The 24,649-nt window shown below is 36.2% G+C and overlaps 1 protein-coding gene and 2 long non-coding RNA genes across 3 annotated transcripts; 1 reads left to right on the forward strand and 2 right to left on the reverse strand.

Annotated features, from left to right (window-relative positions):
• Window positions 1-324: 324 nt before the first annotated feature.
• LOC140168999 (short transient receptor potential channel 7-like) lies at window positions 325-3,214 on the reverse strand. The gene is made up of 3 exons (XM_072192295.1): window positions 3,101-3,214; window positions 2,325-2,470; window positions 325-959 (listed from the first exon to the last, which is right to left on the reverse strand). Exons 1-3 carry the CDS (start codon window positions 3,171-3,173, stop codon window positions 483-485), a joined length of 696 nt encoding a protein of 231 aa, XP_072048396.1. The 5' UTR covers window positions 3,174-3,214; the 3' UTR covers window positions 325-482.
• Window positions 3,215-5,485: 2,271 nt separating this feature from the next.
• LOC140169903 (uncharacterized) lies at window positions 5,486-8,911 on the forward strand. The gene is made up of 4 exons (XR_011861428.1): window positions 5,486-5,585; window positions 6,596-6,691; window positions 7,466-7,578; window positions 8,748-8,911. It is a non-coding gene; the product is annotated as an uncharacterized lncRNA (long non-coding RNA).
• Window positions 8,912-18,123: 9,212 nt separating this feature from the next.
• LOC140169904 (uncharacterized) lies at window positions 18,124-23,210 on the reverse strand. Its single transcript, XR_011861429.1, has 4 exons — window positions 23,056-23,210; window positions 21,908-22,009; window positions 20,720-20,833; window positions 18,124-20,410 (listed from the first exon to the last, which is right to left on the reverse strand). It is a non-coding gene; the product is annotated as an uncharacterized lncRNA (long non-coding RNA).
• Between the last annotated feature and the right edge of the window lie 1,439 nt (window positions 23,211-24,649).

Consider the following 24,649-nt stretch of genomic DNA (forward strand, 5'->3'; position numbering starts at 1 on the left):
AGCGGCAAGCAGTATAACATTATGAGGAAAGACCATGAGTAAAGTGCGTGGTAAGGCCACATGATAATAAGGGTATGAGATGTATGGATATGGGTAAGGGTATGTGACTGCAAGGGTGAAAGAACGTATTATGTCATCACGCGGCGGCGCGGCGTGGCAAGAAAATTGACCATTTAGTTGGAGTAATCTATTTGCAATCCATACTAAAGCCTAGCATTAAATTTGTCATAAATATGTATTTTAAATTGAATTTTCTGAATGGGTGACACCATTTAAAGTTACACCCCCTGTATTAGAGTTATATCCTCCATAGGGGGTGTTGTTTTGTTATAAATATTGTTCTTGTGATATGGAAATGTGGTTGATTTGGGTAGTGTATGGATTTAAAATGGAATATCCTATTGCAACTGTCCGAAAAGTGCTTACTTTGAGAATTTGCTGTCAACACATTCCACACCTGAACTCCTACCGCAACTAAGTGATTACACCTTGTCGTTATAAGAATACATATATGTCAAACCCACAGCGAATGAAAACAAAACAACTCCGACAACCACGAAGAAATTAGCCGTTTTTGAAACCATGGATCCCAATGAAATCTGGAACGGTCCAATGACGTCACTGACTACGGCGTATTGAAGCATGCGCAGAAAGGATATGACTGTGGACATGGCAAACATGGTGGTTGCGAGAATTTCGGGGTGCCACCACTTGTAAGTTAGGAGTTTCGTAAACTGTTGATTTATGATATTCGGGCCCTGTGATGCATATTCGCCATCTACTTGGCCTTGTGTTATTTTTGTAGCCCTTGCCACGCGGTGCATTATCGGTGAGTATATCGCAGCATGTTCTGCGCCGAATTGGATGCCCGATTGGATCGCGGGAAGTCCGGAATCAGAACTTTTGTATGGTTGGGAATATGTGTCTCGTCTGATTTCTGAAGTGACATCCGACGTTTCCTGCATGTATTAAAGAACGTCAAAGGTATATTATTAAAGATCTATTGGCAACTACTACTACATCCATGCTGTAACTTTACGGCAGGAAAGAAGAGGTTGCAGGAAAAGTTCCATACATATCAGTTACAATAGCACGAAATTTCCATATATATCTGAAAGTATTTCGATAGAACTTATTTACGGAACAGTTCCAGCTGCCGCGGAAATTTCCGGTAACATTACAGCACGTTATTTCATGTTGGAGATTTGGTTTCTTCACAATCAGTCTTCATCGAGTCAGTAATTTAGATATTGCTTTTCATTCTATTTTCTAAACGTAATGACAATTAAGTATATAAAAGTATCCAACTGAGCAGTTTTTGAGAAAATCCCAATATTTGCTTTTAACTTTACTGTCTCGAAGGAAAGCATACGAACTAATGTATAGAAGTGAGCAAAAATCACCAATTCCTCACTAATTGGTAATTGCCACTCTTGGTCGCATTCACATCCAAAGTTATCTCTGGTACATTGCTGTGGTTAATCAAAAGTTTTGCAGAGTTATCTACTTTGAGTAAGATTTGATCTTTCCCTAGAGAAGTCCTTTTCAGAGGGCTGAGCTTTCGGAACTCTAGCGAGTGCCATCTTCAGAGCAACTCCTTATATACACTAGGAGGGAACTGTCAATGGAACATGACAAAGTTATTGACATAAAATGTCAAGAGGAGGGATGTCAACATGGTTGACAGGAAGTGTCAAAAAGTCAATAAGGAGAACTTCCTGTGTGGTGAAACAAGCAAGCTAATTAACTTGGTCAGAGGTCCTTTTTGAATAACCTTTTCCATTGTCCCTATTGAAATTGTCTGGATTGGAATGGATATGCCAAGCTTCCATGAACTTCCTTTCAGATCACTTGGTGTTCATGTCCAAAATATCGGTATTGTCCCAGTCAATGTCGTGTTTGTTTAAAACAGCAAATTGTACACCCCAAATACCCAATTTCCAAGGATCTCCAGGCAGGAGCTATCTATTCTATTCCTTGTTGATCTTGTGACCAAGTTTACATTGGTGAAACTGGCAGAACTTTGAAGAAGAGAACTAGTGAACACCAAAGAGACACCAACTCTGACAACACACAGAAATCAACAGTCGCTGAGCATGTGTGGCAAAACCAGTTCTCTAGGGAAAGATCAAATCTTACTCATGTTTACCGACCTAGAGTAAGTTTCAAATCGTAGTTATCTACTTTTATTATCTATTAGCATCTGTGAAAGACATAAATCTTGCCTGTCCCAGGAACAAAGTCGGGGGTACACTTTCCGTCCACAATGACAGGTGGACAGGTGGCTAACTACGACTGAGAGACGGTATAGACCAAGCACTTACGTTGTTGTACACAAAGAAGCTAGCCGTGTCAAAGGCAACCCCGAGTACAAAGAGTAAGACCAGTAACATGTCTCTCCAATGACTACTTTGCTTCAACGCCGATGCTCCTTGCCTATAAACAACTCTGATTTCTCGCCATGCTATACCTGTAATGATTCATGACAGGATGTAGTTTAGCACGAAATTATTGACATAATCCAGCCAGTTTGGTTTGAATGTATAGTAGGTAGTATGTTAACGAAAGGAAAGTCATGACGTCTTTATTTAACCCATGAATAAAACCAGTCAGTAGAAGTGGTCATCATGGGTACGAAAATACGTGATGGAAGTATAGGAGTTTGCAAGAGCAACCATTTGGCGGTATTTAAAGATAGTTGAACCCGGGACCTCCGATTGTAGTTGGAAGTGTTTATATTGACCAGCTATGTAGAAAGGGTAGGATAAAGGGCCGATTTTCTTAAGCTTCATTTAATGTAATGTAACATCTGTACTTGGGATTGCGATAGATATTATACTTCCCTAATTTTTTTGACAATCTGGTTATTATACAACGTTTGGGGAAACTACCATATTCAGACCCAAAGTTACGAGAGTCGAGGCCCAACGAACCTCGTATTTGATTAATATTTCTTTCTATTTCTTTCAAGCTTCTGTATTCAAATAATATATACATGGTACAATACAATGCAAACAAACTGCAAATAACAGTAAATCTTAATTAACATTAATTTTATACATTTGACAGATAAAAAAAAATGATTCGAAGATTTTCTTACCAAGTATCCATATGAGCAATAAAGCCTTTGTTGGACTTTGAATGGCAAGCTCTGTGGAAAGCATACTATTCATCGTGGTATCAACAGTCAGAAGAATGATAAAGAACAGATCTGAGGCAAACTTCAACACAAACTTACTGTACCTAAAATAACGAAAATCACTATAATATGATCCATTCCCACAATCCTGGAACACGTAAACATTGAGGTTTGTCATTATTAAGCCTCGTCATATCAAGTTTTTATTGGGCAACACGTCGTAAACTGAATTTATACTCCATCGCTGAGCTACGAGCTACGAGCGAGTGGTTTCTAGTCAGTCATGTTCTGTTGCGTTGGAAGCGCGCGACCTCATTGGTCAAATACCAATCGCTCGTCGTTCAGCGAAGAAATATAAATTCAGCTTAAGGGTGGTGCACACCCTTGATTTTCAACAATAGCTGATGTGTGAATGAGTGGTACCATGGGATGGGTATGCGTGTTTTCTTTTAATTGATACCAACATGATTACCAACGTGTCTTGAATGACGTCATTATATCCTCGTATTCATCCATTGAGCAACCGCATGAGAGTTAGAGCAGCCACACTCTTCTATCGTATGTTCTACAAGGAAGCCCCCCGGGTTGTTATGTCAGCTGATACCAGACATCCATGTCCATGACCCCAGGTCGCTGTGAGATTCCATTACCTAGCAGTGGAAGTCCCAAGATCAAACTTTGTCAGCCATGAAAGATCATTTCTGGCCCTACGATTCTTTAACCCTAACCCTCCTGAATACTACAAAATACTACTTGATATATGCGCTGTTCTAGCATGCATCCCACGTGGTGTGATGACGCAATCGATCCTTACATTCAACAATGATCTTTCCGCTCTCCTCAGAATATTATCCGCTTTAGTTCCTTTGACTGTGCTAGATAAACGGAGACTTACTGGTGTTATCCTTTGGTGTTTACAGTGGAGACTAAACCGGAGATGATTCCAATACCGGGCGATTTTACAGCCCGTTTTTTCCAACTGTCTGATGTTATTTAGGCAATCCTTGCCGTAATCATTTCGTATACTAGCATGAAAGTTCATCTGTGTTGGTAGACTTCATAATTGGAAATTTAAACTTATGATCTCAACACAAAATTAAGACGTACCACAAATTTTCGGTCACAACTTTGACCTTCATCGGTATTCTTCAGAAAAGCGGTATCATTTCATTCATTACCTACAGCAAAAGTTTTCCTTACTTGAAGTCCTTATAAGACTTCGAAATAATCGTATTAGTTTTTCATTTCAGAGAGTATCAAATGTCGCCCGCGTTGATAGATATCCTATATATAATGAAAATGTTAGCACAATAGGCCATTATATACTTATGGTTATTTGCCATTACATACTTAAGGTTTTACCCTCTTGTGTCCTCCCATCCCAATAGACGAATCCAACGAGCCAAGTCATGGTCATGATTTGGTCGGCCATCTTTCGGTCCCCGCAACACCAAAAAGGCGCTTAAAAATCGATGTTAAATTCTTTTGTGTTGTAAACTGTCATCATTCTTTTGTCTACGTGTAACACGGGTGATAGAATGCAGTTTAAAATACCCTCCAAGGCCGCATTATGTCACATTTTAGGTAAGATTGAGCCGACGGGGACCCAACTTTGGCAGCCATTAAGGAATGCGTGAAAATGGATTCGTCTATAGTGTTATGATTGCAGACCAGTTCATCTCCACTTTTTAATCCCTTGTTTTTTGGTTCCTGAACAAAAGAGAAACCAAAACTTATAATTCGAAATGAGGGAATGACCAATAGATTAACCGTCCGACGGATAGCACACATCATCGAAACTTATATAAAAGTGTTATGCCCTCAAAAAACACCGAGTGCATATTTTGATAAAGCACCTCGGCGATTCAAGACTTTAAAAACACATCAAGAATTAATAATTTGGATAATTGCAATTACAAAATTATACACAATACTCATGAAACTATGCTCTATGCTACCAGAAGCATATTCCTGACTATGATATTTACTTTCGTTTTCCACTAAAAAGAACGCCTTGCCGTACACGCTGTAAACGAGTGCTAGGGTTCGTTGTCCTATCGCATATAGTATATTAAAATTAACTTTTGTATTCAATTATTTAATAAAATATCATCTACAGTAGTCTTTGTCAAAGAATACTCGTGATCGTGGAGGTAACACAATGTTTTCCGAGAGTGTGTGGTACCTAGCAGCTTCTCTCACTGGGTAATATAGATGCAAGTTCTGTAGCACAGACTAAATATACAGCTGCAGTTTTTTGAATTTTAATTTAACATTACTTTTATCAAAAATATAAATAAAAAAACTAATAAAAGATCATTCTTTATAAAATAAAGTTGTAAAGACAAAGAATCGTGAATAGCTACATTTGTCAACGGAGAGGCAGAAGCGCATGGATTGACATTCCGAATCACTATTTTGACTGAATACTACCGCATTTAAGATTGTGAGTATAATGTTCTATTTATGCGCAATAGTTCGGCATATTGATACTATTCATTATACGGTATTACGAGCACTTAACCGAAGTTCGTTATTTTTGTTTACGTATAAAACTATACCGATATTTGGAGTTTTCATTTTCTACTAGACTGGGAAAATGATTAGCTACCAACATTATTCGCCCCCACTTTTTCCACACCTGAGGGTCTGTGATATAGACAAAGTTAAGATATGTAATAGGTGCCTTTCTTGTGAAATAAAACAAAGAACATAAAGGGAACTGGAATGAGCGTTTTGAGCGTTTCGACAGCATTTTTTGTGGGACATGAGAGCACATCAGACCTATCGAATTGCATTCTGAATACGAAGAATGTCTTTCTGATATCAAATAATTTTCATTTTATGAAATTCACGATATAATACAAATTGTATGACAAATTATTATAATTTGATATTTTTCACATTTTGGAGATATAACAGTCCTCGAAGTAAATTTTATAAATTTAATGAAATTCGATGTTAGATTATTTTGTGTTGAAAACTGTCATCATTCTTTTTTCTACGTGTAACACGGGTGATAGAATGCAGTTTAAAATACCCTCCAAGGACGCATCATTTCACATTTTAGGTGAGATGGAGCCAACGGGGACCAAGCTATGGCTGCCATTGAGGTGTAGGATTGCGTGAAATTATTTTCATTGGAAAATAAACGGAGTGGTAGCTCCGCATTATGCAAGGTGCATTAATACCATGAATACTCTTTTGTCTTATCTACCCATAAGTAATGACAGAGCGTTCGGTACAAACAAAATGAATACTTGGAATTTTGTTTATCGAAAAAAGAGGTTTTGTAATCAGAATTTCAAATCCATAGATGAAACTTTGAAAGTGTTAATACACTTAAAATATGCAACAAACGAAAAGAAAGACTTCACTTAATCCCCACCATCTATGCTCAATCGCTTTAATAATGATCTACAGTGTAGTAATTATGTTTTTGCTTACATGTTTCAGTATGATGGTTGCGTTCAAGCATTTGCAAATAGCATTGGTTGTGATCGCGCTGATTTATCAGTGTTGTTCTGCAGCTCCAGAGAAACGTGTTAAAAAGTAAGCCACAGTACAATTTTATAATTAATGTTTGTATTCCAGTCATGAGGGCTGTGCAATAATTGGAGTGGGGGGGGCAAGGATTTATCTGGCAAGATGAAGGGGGGGCAAAAACTTTGGCAAGTCGAAATGGGGGACTTTTGGCAAACATTAATACAATTAAATTATACAAGCTGTATCAAAATAATTGGCACCCGTCAATTTCTGATTTAAACGAGACTGCCGCATCAAATGCAGCATTATAATCCACCTAGTTTATAGTATAAAATATTATAAATGGTTACACAACTATAATTTGTGGTCATTTCAATATGATCCAATACGAAGAAGCAGCTTTTCAATAAACTTAAATATTGGTGGGTAACAATCATTTTGATACACTCTGTACAGCACCGTTTTAAGGCCAAAAAATTGGTGTGTGCCCCGAAAAATCACAATGGCCGATCGGTCGATATTTGTTTTGAACCTTCAGTTTGAAAAAACAAAAACAAAAAACTACTGTATAACTGTTAATCGATTTAGACGTGTCTTCCAATAAAGCATTCATTTTAAGTGGGAAACATTGAAATTTGAACATGATTTGTAATTCATAAAGAAAAACATCGCGACCCTGATTTTTAAGGATTTATGGTCGGTAGCTGAGGGCAACACAACACAACGCTCAACAAAGACTCAGAACGGGAACGTTCAAATATGGTAATGTTTTGTATAACAATCATGATATTTATCTATTTGCATATTGCATTTATCTATTTGCAATTTTGCTCTGACAAGGAATGATGACATTGGACTTGATACTCGTGACCAAGATCCTAAACATAGAATACAAGTTTTCAAGCGGGGAAATTCAGACGCTGACTTAGAAAATCGTTATGTTCTTAGCAAAGGTTTGTATCGTGCATGGTTGAGGTTTTTGTACGCTGTAAAAGGTATGTGAAGAAACCTATAATCGTTAGCTGTAATAAACCAAAACAAATATATCAATCGGTTATCAACTTTTGAAGATATGCCCTTTTTAAAGAAATGTACCTCTCTGTCCATGGGATGGGTCATGATGTGGAGACTGAAGAACTAAAGACAAATCAAACAGCCCTTTTCTCGGAAAACGAGAAATTACTTATGTTGTAAATAAAACGAAAGCAAGAAACAACAAAGTAAGAAAGTAAGAAAATTAATAAATCAAAAAGGCATCAATAATTGCAAGTAAAGAAAAGAAGTATCATCCCACATCCATTTTGCCCACAAATTAATGACAGTCGGCAAAGCCCATTCCCTAAATAAAGTTGTTATTTTATAAAGTTATCATCATGATCATAGAGGAATATTTGATATTTATGCATGGTACGTGTACTCCTTTTTAATAATTGAAGTAGCAAAACCTCCTCCGTGGACAAAGTGAAAAACGGGTAAATTTCTTTAAAAGAGCATAATTATTTTATAAAGTTGTGACCCGATTGGGATATTTTTTCCGGTTTATTAAAGCTAACTATTAAAGGTTTCTTTACATACCAAAATCTATTTGATCAACTTGTCTAAAATAAGAGAAAATGAGGGCGCAATGAGGGTTCTGTTTTTTTGTTTTGTTTTGTTTTGTTTTGTTGTTGTTGTTATTTTTTTTTTGGGGAGGGGGCACCATGTATATTGAAACAAAATAGATCGAGCAACAAAAGGGACGAACATATGCCCAAGTCTCCAAAAACATTTGATTTAGTGAGCATTATGCGTGTTCAATCAACCAGTACAGTGCGTCTTGAAGTCAAACAGCAATTTGCAAATTGTATCCTGCAACCATTTGTACACCTGAGATCATTATATTCAACGTTATTTTATCAGATGAGCTCTAGTTCTTGCTTGCAAATTATAGGTAAATGGTGTGGCATTCACATTATGTAAACACCGAATGGTGGTTAGAAACACATTTTAAAATATTACACAATTCGTTGGAACCCGCTTTTTATAGGACACACTGAAATTTTACAATTGACATCCCAAAATGTCACTTACGACTTTTTTGCACTGACCTGTTAATTTTACATAATTATGGTTTATTTTACAGAGGAACAATACAAAAACAAGAATCGAGCCTACTCTGCGTATGGCCCGGCTTATCGCCGCGGAGGACGCTAGTTTGGAATAGTCAGACTTCACTTTAAGGGGCCCACCATTAGATTTCCAGGAGGGAACATGGAATTTTGGGTCACGAAGATTTTGGGTGCGATGAGGGGGTGTTGCTTATGTGTGTGGGTGGGGGTGTTGGGTGTGGGGGGTGTGTGGGGGTGTGTGTTTAATTTCCAATTTCGTCTCATTGGATGGCGAAGTTGTTGGGTTTGGGGTGTTTTTTTAAACTTTCCATACTCCCCCATGGAAATCTAATCAATCTTGATGGTTGCAGGGCCAATTTTGAATTTTAGTGTGGGCACAGACCACGTTTTGTAAAAAAGTAGTTATGTATTTTATAGAAAATATTTTAACAATTAAAAAAATGCCCCATTGATGTGTCTTTTTTTAGCACCATATTTTTGAGTCAATGTAGATTGAGCGACGAACATAGCCCTAAGTGAGTATTATGCGTGTTCAATCAATCATAATGGTGCAATTTGAAGTCAAACAGAAATTTGCAAAAAATAATCAGTCAGGAGTTGGAAATATTGATTTTGAGATATAGCCAAACAAAGCAAGTATTTCGTTATGGTTCCTACTGTTTTAGAAACTCTTTTGAACTGGTTGTCCAAATTCAATGGGGTTTTCTGAAAATTGAATATGTCCGACTTAAGACTGGTTTTGATTGATCTGAAGTCTGTTTTGTTTTAACTAAAACACGAGGCGTTGCCATTAGGTAAATACTGAAAGTTCGAAAACACATTTTAAATAGACTTACATAGATGAATAGATTATACATAGAGAAAATAATAGCTAAAAAGTGTCATTATTATTGTCCTTATTGAATGTTGTCGGAATAGTCCTTTCGTCGCTAGCGCAAGAACGTCGTATCTGCATTTTTGTCGTTCCCTTGAGAAGCATTTTCATGTTTTAAATGGGCATTTCGTGATCCCAGCATCATCCCCCCACACTTTTCTCAAAAAAAGTTGAGATTTTTATATCACTGGAAACCTCTGGCTACCTAATGTGTGATGTACCCTGTATAATTCTGCTAAATGAAATAGGGGAAGTTACCTTTATAATCATGCAATAGTTTGTTTTGTTATGACTTTTCTGGAAAACCCCTATGATAGAAATAACAACATCATTTATCAAGACTATTTATGTCAAGGGGAAAATCCCTGAGACTGTAAAGAAAGAATGACATCATGGAAAAACCCACAAGAAGTGATGTAAGGTGAAATGTTAATGTCTATTATTAGAACATTGGGAAAATCCAGGATTTGCTACAAAACATCATGTTGGTAGTAATTCTTGGCAGACCATGACCACTTAAAATCAGGATACTCAAGGAGTATTGCTGAGTGTGGTCATGGAGATCATGTGTTTCCTACAGTGCTATTTAAAACAGCCTCTGAGCGATGAAGATGGATGGATGTTTTCACCGACAAGCTGGAAGTATGGTTATTTCAAAGCTACGAAAATGGACCAAAGTGAGACACTACTGCGGATTGTGAATGACTTTATGGAAAATATTACAATTATTATCATCTGGATACAGATCCGACAGGCTGCAATAGCCTTTATTAGGACAGAATGTCGTGGGAGATTGTAAAACTCCACATCTGTGTGTTGGTCTTCGTGCATCAAAAAAGAAGTGCATTTTAACCAGTTTACATAGCCAATAATTGAGCTATTTTAATACAACAACGAAGGAGATTTATGAGTACGCGAATGTGCTCTTCCTCATCGAAGGATTAAAGTTCTTCTGTCGACTTGCTGGAGTCTGGTAATTTAAAACCATATAACTGTCAAATACAGTGGAGCAATGCAGAAAAGCCTGTTCCCCTGGAGAAAGAGTGATTGGTGAAAGAAACACCATTTTTGGAGAAAGCAGCGCAAGGAGATAAATGTTTGGAGAAAGCAGCGCATTGAGATGGGCGTTTGGAGAAAGCAGCGCAAGGAGATCATTGTTTGGAGTAAGCAGCACCATTCTTGTGTGAGGACTTTAAATGCAAGGATACTTATAAGTGCAAGTGTACAAAGGACTTTGCTGATTTTCGCAGGACAAGTAATTGAGGATATTTACATCAGCCGTCCAGAACATTGCAAGAACTTTGTTATCTTCAAGAAGAAGAATGCTGGTTAAGTACTGAGTAGTTAAAATATTATTGTGATTGTGTGATTGTTTTATATGTGCATTTGTTGTCATATATTGTACCAATCATATATTGCTTTCAATGAAAGACTTAGATTTTGTTAGCTTAATCAAACAGTGTATTTGTGCATTCGTGTAAATTTGGCTAAAAGGTGATTTTGGCCTTGAGTCAAGTACGACTCGTAACAAATGTTTATGAACATGTACAAACAATTTCTTGCCGATTAATTCGTTTAGCAAAGCTATCGTGAAATTTGAATTTCGTTCTGGTATACCAGAACGAAATTACAACACAATATGGTTGGACAATGTGTATGGAGCAGTGTAATACACATAATGCATAACTCGCAAACGCAAAATCGGAATCAACTAACATTTTGGGAATAAGGGTTTTTCGTGGATATCTTCTGAAAATGTCATAAAAAGAGGATGCTAGGATGATCACGAAATACTCCTTTAACTTGTGTACTTCATGGTTTTTAACGTTTAAAGACTGAGTTTATGGTAAAACATGTATCACTTGGTCGTGGCAAAAAAATCAAATTTCTTCATATTCCCATAAATGTATATGTTAGCCCTTGGGGCTGACATTTCAGAAATAAAAGAAATTTTGCATACAAATATGTTGTTACCATGGTAACGGCCAAAAACAGATTTCCCCATTTTTGCCCATTTTCCAGCTATGAAAATCCACAAGAAATTGTCAAATTCAACAGGACGTCCCGGATATAACCATATTTTTGTATTGAGTAATATAATACCTCAAAGGGGTGGTCTTTACACTACACATTAATATGCTGCCAATCATTGGGTTGACAGTTGCCTGTCTTTTATGGCATATAACATCTATGATAGTGAGTCAGCTACAATATTATGTAAATTGGTCCTTGGTCAACCCCTATATGAATTTGCATTTTAGGCAACACAAATATGCAGTTACAGTGTTGCCATATTTACGGACTATTTTGAAAAATGCGGTTTGTAGTATAAGCCTAAATGTTTATTTAAATCTTTAAAAGGTTACTTATTTTTCCGTTCATACACATAGACAAAAGGGTTCGAGAGGTTCTACATATACAGATCAAGCGGGAAAAGGATCCTAGGAAATTGTAAGAACACCGAAATGTCGGCGCCTAATCGGGACATCAAGCTTTTTTTGTAAATTAAAGGTGGGTGGTTCAATTGTGTTCATATGTTGTTTTGTAACTTACATTGATGCCTATCCCTATATCAATCAGATTCCAAGTTTTGAGATATTTTGTTCTGGCTGCGGTTTGTATAATTAGAAGCAAAAACGTTTATCACTAATAGCCCGTAGAATACTTTAGTCATAGCGCATATGGGTAGAATATCACAGGATGTGACATATGACATGTGTGATTTTCGTTTATACCATATTCTTAAGTCAGTTACAGTAATATTATGATATTATGGAAATTCATTTGGTCCTTGGTGAACCCCTATATGAATTTGCATCGTAGGCAACAAGTATGCAGTTACAGTGTTGCCATACATAGGGACTATTTTTGAAAAATGCGGTTTGTAGTATAATATTTATTTAAATCTTATCTTAAGGGATCTGGAATGAACGTTTTGAGCGTTTCGACAGTATTTTTTGTGGACATGAGAGCACATCAGACATATCGAATTGCATTCTGAATACGAAGAATGTCTTTCTGATATCAAATAATTTTCATTATTTGAAATTCACGATATAATACAAATTTTATGACAAAATTACTTTGATATTTTTCACATTTTGATATATAACAGTCCTCGAAGTAAATTTTATAAATCTAATGATATATTTTTAAAGTGTATGTAGCTGGGAGGAAAAGCTGACGATCAATTGAACATTTTGACCTTTCATATTGGATATAGATATGGATTTTTTTCCGAAAAAGACCTAATTGTTTTTGGTGTTTTGGGAAAAAAATCCATATCTTCAATACGAAAGGTCCAAATTTTCAATTGATCGTCGGTTTTTCATCCCACCTACATACACTTTAAGTATAAATCATCAGATTTATAAAGTTTACTTCGAGTACTGTTAAATATCAAAAATATCAATTTTTAATCATTTGCCATAAAATGGGTATTACATTGCGAATTTCAAAATATCAAAATTATTTGATATTAGAAGGACATTCTTCGTATTCAGAATGCAATTCTATATGTCTGATGTGCTCTAATGTCCCACAATAAATACTGACCAAACGTTCATACCCCACCCCTTAAAGGTAGTTTATTTTTTCCTTTACGCACTTAGAAAAAAGGGCTCGGGAGGTTCTACACACAAACCAACATAAGAGGGAAAAGGGTTCTTGGAGATTGTAAGAACACCGAAATGTGGGCGCCTAATCGGGACATCAAGCTTTTTTTGTAAATTAAAGGTGGGTGGTTCAATTGTGTTCATATGTTGTTTTGTAACTTACATTGATGCCTATCCCTATATCAATCCGATTCCAAGTTTTGAGATAAATTACTCCAGCGGATTGTATAATAAAAAGCAAAAACGTTTATCACGAACGGCCTGTAGAACAGTTTAGGCATAGCGCATCCGAGGGGGGGGGGGTGTCTTCGAAACATTTTGTACGGGGGTGTGCCACGCAGACTTTCGGATGCTGACTTTCTCTATACCTACTTTTTGCTGTTTTTGCTACCCATCAGTATACCAATTTTCAAGAAAAAGCACCCAAAAGCACCCAAATTTGCCATAATTGGGCGCTTTAATGGCATTTTTGCCCAAATGCGCCCAATTAGGCGCATTGGTATCCACTGAAAACCCACCCATCGATATACCAAAATCGCTGAAAAGGTACCCCAAAACCGTGGCACATCCCCGTATACCTTCAACCACATTTATTAAATTAAAACAACTGGCTAAATCGAGATACTAACTTAAGTCAATGCCTATAATAAATCTGATGATGTAATTAAAATAAAACAGCACCCTTAATTTTCGCAAAATATAAGGTGTATAGACTACCGTATGCATAGAAGAATAAAATTATTTATAAAGAGAGAAAAAAAGCTAAATAGTGTCAGTATTATTGCCTATTTGAATGTTGTTTTTGTTTACAAAATGAAATAAATGTAATGGTACGGTAGTGGTATAACTAAGTGGCGCAGACAATAGGAAGTAGCCCCCCCACCCCCCACTGTGAAAAGTGTTTCTCCACCCCACCCCGAAAAATGCTGGCCGCCCTGGAATTTAGAGCCATATATTCACTCAGTGATTTACTCATCTGGAGGACCGTAAAAATCAATAAAATTTTGGTTTTGACACTTTTTTAGTGTCACAGATATGCTACAACAAGCCAAAAAGCAAAAACAACGTACGAGAGGGTATCAAAAAGTTTTTGATACCCCCTCGTATGCAGTGGCGTAACTTTGGTTCAGGGTGCCTGGGGTGAAAGTAGATCAGGTGCCCCTAACCAATGGTGTGCATGGTGAAAAGCCCCCCCCCAACCCGGACAAAAAAATGAAAGAGAAAAGTGCTCTTCCGACAAAAATTGAAAGAGAAAATCGGGAACGCAAAGGAAAAGAAAAGGGACAAGTAGCCCGTTTTCCACCAAAATTCATCCCGATCAGGGGCCAAAATAGTGCAAAATACAAAAGATTTGCGCGCTGCTTGCGCGCACAATGTCCCTATTATACTTTGATCAGCTCGTAATAGGCGGGACTTGTTAGGCTTTTACCACTACGCCAAATGTAGACCCACGTTAAGAGAGCCATTATTTGACCTGTCCGGCCTATATTTTGTGTTATAAAGAAAGTAGACAAAGTATAGGACTTGCATTAGTAATTTGTGATGCTTCTGGAGAGGTGTGACAAAACAATTCTCAAAGTAAAATATTTTGATATTAATCCGCGATGTTATAAGGCCCGCCGATTAGGAGCTGATCAAAGTATAAGCCCTTTCCACCCAGATCATGGGCCCAAATAGCGTAAAATACAAACATTTTGCTCGCTACGCCCGCACATTGTCTCAATAAAGCCTTTTTGGGAAGATCAAAGACTTAAATGTACATACTCTCTCTAAGAAAACCGGTATATGTGTAATTCCCTCTGAAAATACCGGGTAAAAATTATGCAGGCGCAAAATTGCTTTCGTTTTTGCCCTCAAATATTACCCCCCCCCCCCGACCAAGAAAGCTTGCTATATATGCCCTTGATTGAAAGTCATATATACCTACCGAATAACTTTTAAAAAAATAGTGTTTCCGATCAAATTAATTTCATCTTTCAATGAACTTCATGTTAACAAAAAATGTTTTCATCTTCTCCAATGGCTTTACTTTTCAAGATTGATCACTAGCTGCAGTGACGTAGCTAGAGGTTGTGGCGCCCGGGAGCAAGAGTACAAAATACACCTTCTTCCTAAAACAATTGCGCGCGGGCGCGCGAAATGTCAGGGTTAAATACCACTAATTTGGTATAATCAAGTTGAATTTCGGTCTTTCAAATGACAAGTTAAGGTGCACCGCGCGCGAAGCGCGCGAAAATTTCGTGTTGAGGGGGGCACCCAAATGAAGATTAATTCTCTCCATGGTAGGTAAAGGTGTCCACTTCGTTCCTATAACAAAGTATTATCGTGTCGAAATGCATGTGTATCCAGGCCTGGCCAGGGTGCCCCTTAGCCCGGGTGCCCGGGGGCGCAGCCCCCCAGAGCCCATAGGAGTTACGCCACTGCTCGTATGTTAAAGACAAATTGAGACATTTTACGTGAATCTCTAATTTCTATACTTAATTAGAGAAATTAACTACACGTGTTTGAATGTTGCTTCAACTTTGTCAATACTAATATTTTCCTCGGTTCTTTTGCCAATTTTTTCATAGCAAAAATACATAATGACAATTTTAATGACTTATCCTTCACTCTTAGGCAATTTATAAACAATTTTAATTTTGTTTACACCTTCGCTGGGATCACTGAGTAGGCTTTTAAGATTTCTATGCCTTTTTGTAATTCTTGACACATTGATGTGTCTCTTTTTACCACCAAAAGGACAACACAAAACGTTTTCGACATCATTCGCAAAAGGCTATAAAAGGTTGTCAGAAAACGTTTAAATGTCGGGTTATATAAAGGGTATATTAAGAGTATAAAACGTTTTCATAACCTTAAAAACATTTGTTGATAATCTACTGCTCAGCAAACAAAAATGTTTTACAGAAAACGTTTAAATGTCGGGTTATATAAAGGGTATAAAAACGTTTTAATAACATTCCAAAAACATTCTTGAAAACTTGATACAAAACATTCTAAACAGAATGTTATTTTAAATGTTTGCCCAAAATATTTTCAGTAACGTTTTAAAAACGTTTTCATGACCTTTATATAACCCGACATTTAAATGTTATTAAAAGGTTTTGAAAAACACATTTTAAGAACATTTCTGTGTTTGCTGGGTTCAAATATTTTAACATAATGTTAAAAGTATTGACACAATATTTGGCAAAAATGTTTGCAAAAATAGTTTACAATAACATTTTTGAAAACATTTAAAAATATTGTTGTAGTGTGTTTTCATACAAAACGTTTTAAAACATTATCATGACCTTTATATAACCCGACATTTTAATGTTATTAAAACGTTTTTACCTAAACTAAAAGCCAAAATATAACTTATTTAAAACGTTTTTAAAACGTTTTTGTGTTTGCTGGGATAGGCCTAAGTCTCCAAAACCTTGTGATTTGTTAGCATTTATGCATTTTCAATCGACCAGTATGTGCGACTTGAAGTCAAACAGAAATTTGCAAATTGATCCTGCAATAATTTTTACACCTGAGATCGTTATGATTTTTCAAAACTGAAATTTGTTTTGTCAGATGAGCTCTAGTACTTTTCTGCAAATTATAGCAAAAAGATACGGCGTTCACATTATGTAAACACTAAGTTATGGTTAAAACAATTAAAATATCACACCATTCGTTGGAACCCGCTTTTTATGGGACATCCTGAATTTTTACGATCCATTAATACTCGCCCAAAATGTTACTTAGGGCGTTCTTGCACTGACCTGTTAATTTTGCATTTGGTTTATTTTGTAGAGGACGAATACAAAAACAAGTATCCAGGTTAATCTGCGTATCGCCGACAGGGCCGAGGGGGCTGAAGCAGCTAGTTTGGAATACTCTGACTTCACTTTAATTAAAGGATGCCCCATTAGATTTCCAGAGGACATGGAATTTTTATGTCAGGTGATGGACAGGGGCGTAACAAGAGCCTCGAGGGCCCGTGGACAAGGAGTAGTGCGGGCCCAAGAGGGCTCATTGCGGGGCCATTTTAATATCTTCTTTATCAGCCATATTTCATTTTCGCTTAAGCTCGGACCCCTGACCCCTGCCACATCTCCTAAACATGCTGCAAGGAAACACCTTTTATGACCAAACAATTTGTTTTCGACAAAAGAGAGGAGTCCAGATCAGTGAACAAAAACGGAGATGGGTCAAACTATATACTTTTTCTGAATCCTAATTATGAGAGGAATAAAATAAGATGATTTTCACCCATGATATTCCCCCAATTTTGAAATTTGAGGCCTGCATTAGCGGCTATTTAGGAAATATGCAAGTTACCATTTTGTCCACTGTGCCCCTTTTTTCCCCTTTTTTGGATAATTATGTTGTTCAGGAGGTTAGTTAGAGTCACTATGAAGCAAAAATATTGCCGTTCTATCCATTTTTGTCCAGGTGCGCCCATTTTGGCACTTATATTGACTCGTCTGCAGGGTTCGTTTCGTATTCTAAGGTACACATATAGAGTATCTTAAAATGGCATTTCGTGATCCATAGCCTCATCCCCCCACTTTTCTCAAAAAAAGTTGAGATTTTTATACCACTGGCTACATAATGTTTATGTACCAAATATTTCTTGCAGATTAATTCGTTTTGCAAAAATATCGTGAAATTTGAATTTCGTTTTGGTATACCAGAACGAAATTACAACACATTGTCTATGGAGCAGTGCAATACACATAGTCAAACGCAAAATCGCGGAATCAACTGAAATTTTAGGGATAAACTTTTTTAGTGTATATCTACTGAAAAATGTCATAAAAATGTATATTGTTTAAATACGATACCATAAACTTAATGACAATTAGTGAAACTGGTTGTACTTTCATGGAGCTGAAGGTAATTAAAAATAATGACAATTCAATTAAATAAAATTCAAACCGTTTTGGCATTCTGATTTATATTGTTTAAACACAATACCATAAACTTAATGACATTAGTGAAATTAGTTGTACTTTCACGGAGCTGAAGGTAACTAAAAATAATGACAAGTCAATTAAATAAAGTTCATACCAATTTCTTTTCTGATTAATATTTTTATGCGTTTAGATATTAGTGAACCAGACGTACTTTCAACAAGTGGATTGACATTTGTATATGAAAACCTACCAAGGAACAACAACAAGATGTTCTTACGAAGATATTACGGCAACATTTGAAAAAATTGTAAATGAATTATGTTATTGAATCTTTAAAGTAAATTTTTTTAAATATAAGTTGAAGTGTAACACAAGGGTAAATTCTTGGACCCCTATTATTTATCATACTAATTATAGAATGTTGTCCGTCAAGTGTTTTAATGTTAGGTGTAAATATAGTCTCGCGGGAGCATCTGTTATTAGTCTTCTTTATCAGTCTTTTTTTTAAAAACTTGCTGGTCACGGCTACCGCGTGACTCTAATTGTGACCATACTCGTTGAGATCAATTAATACTATTTTCCTTCGGGGCTGCGCCCCTCAGGAAAATAGTACTATTGATCTCAACTCGGGCCCATAGTTTTAACCAGAACCTCTCATGGCAGTATATATTTGTTTACTATTCACTAATAATTGACCTTGGCAGCCAGGATTAGCTCCCCGAGTTTCGTTCGGGTTACGCACGTTTCTTATTCAGAGGAATTTCATCCCCAATTTTTACACGAGAGCGTACTAACCACCGCCAAGGTTTGAACCCGCACCATAGTCGAACGCCATATCGATTGAGGTAACTTGACTGCGTATTAGAGATCAAAGACCGTTAAACATCTTTGTATTGGAGATCACAGCCTAATGTTACATTGGGAGTTAAGCCCACATTTCGTTCAACATCTTTATATTAATGATCACAGACAATTGATAATCTTCTATCAGTTATCACATACCGTTTAGACGTATATTTACTATATGTGACCGTCCACGGCGAATGAGCCGTAAATTCCTTCCCGGTCAATTTTGTTTTATTTCGTGTTTAAAAAATAAACATCATAGACTTAAAAATGGTATATCATTTGACTTCAAACGATATCCAGAAGCGGGGTTATGGTTTGTTAAACTTTGCTCCTTCAACAAAATTATAGCTTTTTACGTTTATACATGTGTCTCTTTTTCCACATTGCTGGCAATAAATATCAAACAGTCATAATTGGCGGTCATTTCAAATCATCCCCAAGTCAACGAGGTTTAAGAAAGTTCTCTCATTGTTAATTGTTGGTTATGCATACCTGTACACAATACAATGCCTGGTAACCCACCACTTGAACAGGATTTAGCAAAAGCAAACAAAGACCAGAGCTATTAAAAGTTCTATAGCCATCTAAGGTAGAAGCTTATTATCCACTTCAACAATAGGATTATTGATTAGTTTTGACTATCAAAATGAGTCAGATGTCGGGCCAGCTTAAGTTACCGATGAATACGACCTTCGTGCACATTTTACACCGTAACTCAGAATACAATTTAGGGAATTTACGGCTCATTTGTGCTGCCGGGTCACATATGTGACTCCTCGCCACAACTGAGCCCGGATGTCGCCAATCATCATTTTTGAGATATTCAACCAAAATATTCTGCTTGAAATTAGCTTTAAAATGATGTATATCATGTCTATAGTACTTGACATTTAAGTAGTGAAAATCAATAAAACAGTCAATAAATCCTTTCTTTCCTATTGTTTATTGGTAAGTTCGATGGAGCATATCTCAATAGTGGCACTGGCGACATCCGGGCTCAGTTGTGGCGAGGAGTCACATATAGGATATAAAAATTCGTGATCGGTTGAAAATCCGTGAAAAATGTGTTATCCAGCACATTTTTCACGGATTTTTCAACCGGTGACTGATTTTTACAGTAAAATATCTCCCAGCGTATTACAGGGGATATTACAAACCGTTTAACAGCTTTGAATTGGAGATCACAAACCACATCAAGCCTACATATTTCATAGAAGATTATAATGATAAAATACAACAAATTGATTTGATTTTGAAAAAAAAAAGTTGGAAATGAAATAAATAGTCATTTTTTGGGGACATTTACACTACCCCGTTCCCCCACATACAAATACCAATCCACCTGACCCAAAATTCCATGTCCCTCCACCTGGAAATCTTATGGCGCGCCCCTTAAAGTAAAGTCAGGCTACCACAAGTAGCTCTTTGGCTTTTCTGTTATTGGTGCCCTGCAAAATAAACAAACACGCAAAATTAACAGGTCAGCGCAAGAACGTCTTTGTGATATTATTGTAAATTTTGTGATGGGTAATGATACCGGTTTTTTAAAAATAAAAGATTTAACGGTATAATAGTCCTATTGATGTGAAATAAAATGTTATTTTCTTGTTAAGTGTCATATGCTTATTTTTTTTAGTATAAAATGGGCAAATAATATTAAAGTGGAATAATAATGCGTACAATTTACTAGGAAGTACGTACTGTATAAAAACAGTGTAAAACAGCTCAAGCATGATACAAATCTTTCTTTTACATACCGACTATCCAGTTCAGCGTCTGAATGTCCCCGTTTGAAAACTTGCATGTTATGCTGCTGATCATCACGACTATAAAGTCCAGCGTCTGAGTGTCTCCGCAATGCCATTTCGTCCCTATGCGAAATTATGCAAATAGCTATCATATTTATTATACAAATATTAACTGGCTATGTGTGCACTGGTTGAGGGGTGAAAGATGGTATCGAACTTTGAATGTTTACGAGTACAATGAAAAGAATAATTTTATGGGATGAAATATGGACTGTTTCATTCAACGAGGCTGTGTCGAGTTATATAGAACAGTTCATATTTCACCGAATGAAAATATTCTTTCCTTTGAACGAATAAAAACATTCAATATTTATTTTATACAACTCATATAAAATTTCTTTTTCGTCTATTTAATTTTATAAATCACCAGAAAAACAAAATAAATTAAAGAAATATTACAAACTGTATTTATTTTAGAAGTGACACCCATACCTACAATTGGCGAGTCGAGGTAGTCACCGTGCGCGATATGTACGCTCGCGTCTGTCAGCGTTGCCGTAGTAGCTGCGCGTGAGTGCAATGGAAAATGAACTATTGCACTCGCGCGGAGTGCAACAGTCTTTTTTTTAAATAAAAACGGCAAAAATAATCAATAGTAATTGACCAATCAAATAATACGAATCTTTGTATGAATTATATAAATTGTTCTATTCCACGAGCCTGAACGGCGAGTGAAATGGAACACAACAACTTTACGGAGTGATTAAATTTCGACCGTGAAGTTGCATACTAATGCAATTTGTTTTTGCTTCAAATATTAGAGGAGAGTATGCAGATTTAGAATCCGCCGGGTATTGGTTTTGTCCCAGTCAATGTTGTATAGTCACCTGTATAGATAGACTGCCAGAACTAAATGCAACACAATTATGATCCACCTAGCTTGTGGATAGATGTTAGGAATTACCATACAACTATAAAACTATAAAACATACAACTAACAAAACGTATAGTCACCTGTATAGATGTGTGCCAAAAATCGTTTATCCCATTTCAACCTGCTAATTTATTTCGCCCTTTTCCCTTTTTAGTTTCATCTCTCCCCCAATTTTACCATCCACATGGCTCATTATTACACAGCCATGATAGCCGGAAGTCGGACTTTAATAAATAATGTATAATGATTGTACTGTGACTTACTTTTTCCAATTAATACGTTTCGTTGGAGATGCAGAACAGCCCTGATAAATCAGAACGATCACAACCAATGCTACTTGCAAATGCTTTAATGCAACCATCATACTGAAAACATGTAAGCGAAAACATAATTACTATAATGCTTTAGGACATTATTAAAAGATGTAACATTGATGGTGGGATTAGTGAAATCATTCTTCGTTTGTTACAAATTTTAAAGTGTATCAACACTTTCAAAAGTTTCATTTATGAATTTAGCAATTTTGAGGTATTTTTACTTCGAAAGTTTTTGCTCCAAAGGGTAATTTTCCAGAAGAGATCATTCCAGCTCATTCAGAAGGGTTTTTGCTTGCGGATAATGACCCTGCATCATTTTCGACACTAATGCTCCTTCTGAAATGTAACATTTTGGGGTAAGAAGAAGAAGAGTGGGGGCTTTTACATGACTAATCGACTTTCTTTTGATACGCTGTCAAATCAGTTACCGATTTCATCACGGAACCCTTTTGTCCTGAACAAAGATACCGCTTGATGAATAGCTTGTCGGCAAATTTAATCGGCCTCAAAGGAACGTTACGCAATATAATTTATCTCCATGTTTATTCAAGCTCCTTGATAAAAAACCGTCTGCATCGAATTTTAAAAATTGGTTTCGTTCCTTCCTTGGATTTTAGATCAATATTTCTTTAATTCTCAAACAATTTCATGAAATGGGGTCTTACATAAGGGAGGTGCTGGACTTAATGTTAACATGTCTGTTTTTGTTGAAGATATATAATGGTGAACATAACTGGCACCTTATTACTTTTGCGGTCTGAAAAATGTCAATGTTTGGCATTCGGGGAACCATCAAATTGCAAACGCCTCATCTATTTAAGCATGTTAAAAGTGAACATTGCAAAAATGACAAAACTACGCAATACTAGCTAGTGATTATAAACTTTCATAGTAACCATGGTATTTGCAATCGTAATATAAAAGTGATATTCTCACGCATAATGCAATTCTGATAATGAAATATTAAATGTTTCCTTTATGTTCAAGCAATTAATTACTTAATAGTAATGTAACCATCTTTGGACAAGATTGTCACAGCATACGAAAAACGCCCTAAAATAAAAGTATTAAATAAAACCTGCGTTAGTACTCACCAACTCAAATGCGGTACTGTTCAATCAGAATTAGTGATTCGGAATGTCTCTGGAACTTCAATCTTTGTGCGTTTGCCTCTCTGTTCACAAATGTAGCTATTCGCGATTCTATGTATTTACAACGTTATTTATATACGGCCACATAAAGTTAAATATTCGTTAAACATCCCCATCTATTTTAAGCATGTTAAAAGTGAACACTGCAAAATTAACAAAACTGCGCAATACTAGCTAGTGATTATAAACTTTCATAGTAATCATGGTATTAATTACAATCGTAATTTAAAAGTTATATTCTCACGCATAATGCAATTCTGATAACAAAATGTAAAATGTTTCCTTTATGTTCAAGCAATTAAAAGTTTAATAGTAATATATCCATAAAATTATAAAAGCTAAGTATTTCATTTAATGCTTGCACGTGAGACCGAAAATTACCATAATAAGAATTATGAATTAGTTTTCACCAATGATTGAAAGTTTTATATAAAATTATAAAAGCTAAGGAAGTTTTATTTCATTTTAATGTTTGCACGTGCGATCGAAAATTACCATAATAAGAATTATGAATTAATAATGAGACATTAAACTGAATAGTTAACCAATGATTGAACGTTTTATGTTAAACATGATAAACCAATGGATCGGTTAAATATTTTGAGTGATCAAACAATTCCTCGCCGTCATTATACAACAATTCTTGTGTTTTCTTTTGCAATGAAGTGAGATATTCGCCTAATACTATTTTCTATAATTTTGTTACTACCTGCATGTTTCGCCCGCTAGGTTTAGGTACCTGGCGAGTGCAAGGCAACGATACGAGATACTAATTGAACATTGCAAAATTGACAAAATACGTAACATTTCTAGCAATTTTCAGCATCTGCCAGGAAAATGACGAGGCCTTTTTTTTAGACCTCTTTGAGGTTCCACAAAAACACTTGCAAGTGATTCATGCTGACTAATAAACTTGTTTATCAGCATTAATATTTTACTAAAGTATTAAAAACTTGAGGAGCTGTGGATTTAGTCGGTGCTGCAAACCGTGTGTCTACCCGGGGTGTCTACAGCCTGTCTCAAAAAAAATTGTGCAAGTGAACAGCGCCCTCTTTGGCAATTTGAAAATACCGTTGTGATATGATGCTTACATCAATGTCAAGAGCGCAGTCTTAGCTCTCAAATGCCGTTTTTTATGTTCAATTTGCTTCTTTTAATCTCGAGATATGTTTAGTTAACAATGAAAGAGTAAAATCACAATTGGGATAGCTGATACTATTCTAGCATTTGTCTCAATACAGAATTGCCATAATTGTGCAACATCAACTGAGAATTACCAATTCAACAATAGCTCTCTCCTCCTGCTAGTCTGTGCTATATGGCGCCTTATTTGACACTGGTGCAAATTGTGCTTTATTTTTTTACGATGTGTTAATACAGGTAAAGAAATATTATGTGGTGTAATCAAGCAAAATCAAAATACACGTGTTCGTATTTCCCGCCAGCTTACCGGAAGTTGCCTTACAAACTACATCCGAATTCCATTTTAAAGCTAATAGAAGTAGGTGTTTTTGATAAGGCATTGGGTTGTACAGTT

Source organism: Amphiura filiformis, chromosome 14 (assembly GCF_039555335.1).
Source record: "Amphiura filiformis chromosome 14, Afil_fr2py, whole genome shotgun sequence".
NCBI lineage: Eukaryota > Metazoa > Echinodermata > Ophiuroidea > Amphilepidida > Amphiuridae > Amphiura > Amphiura filiformis.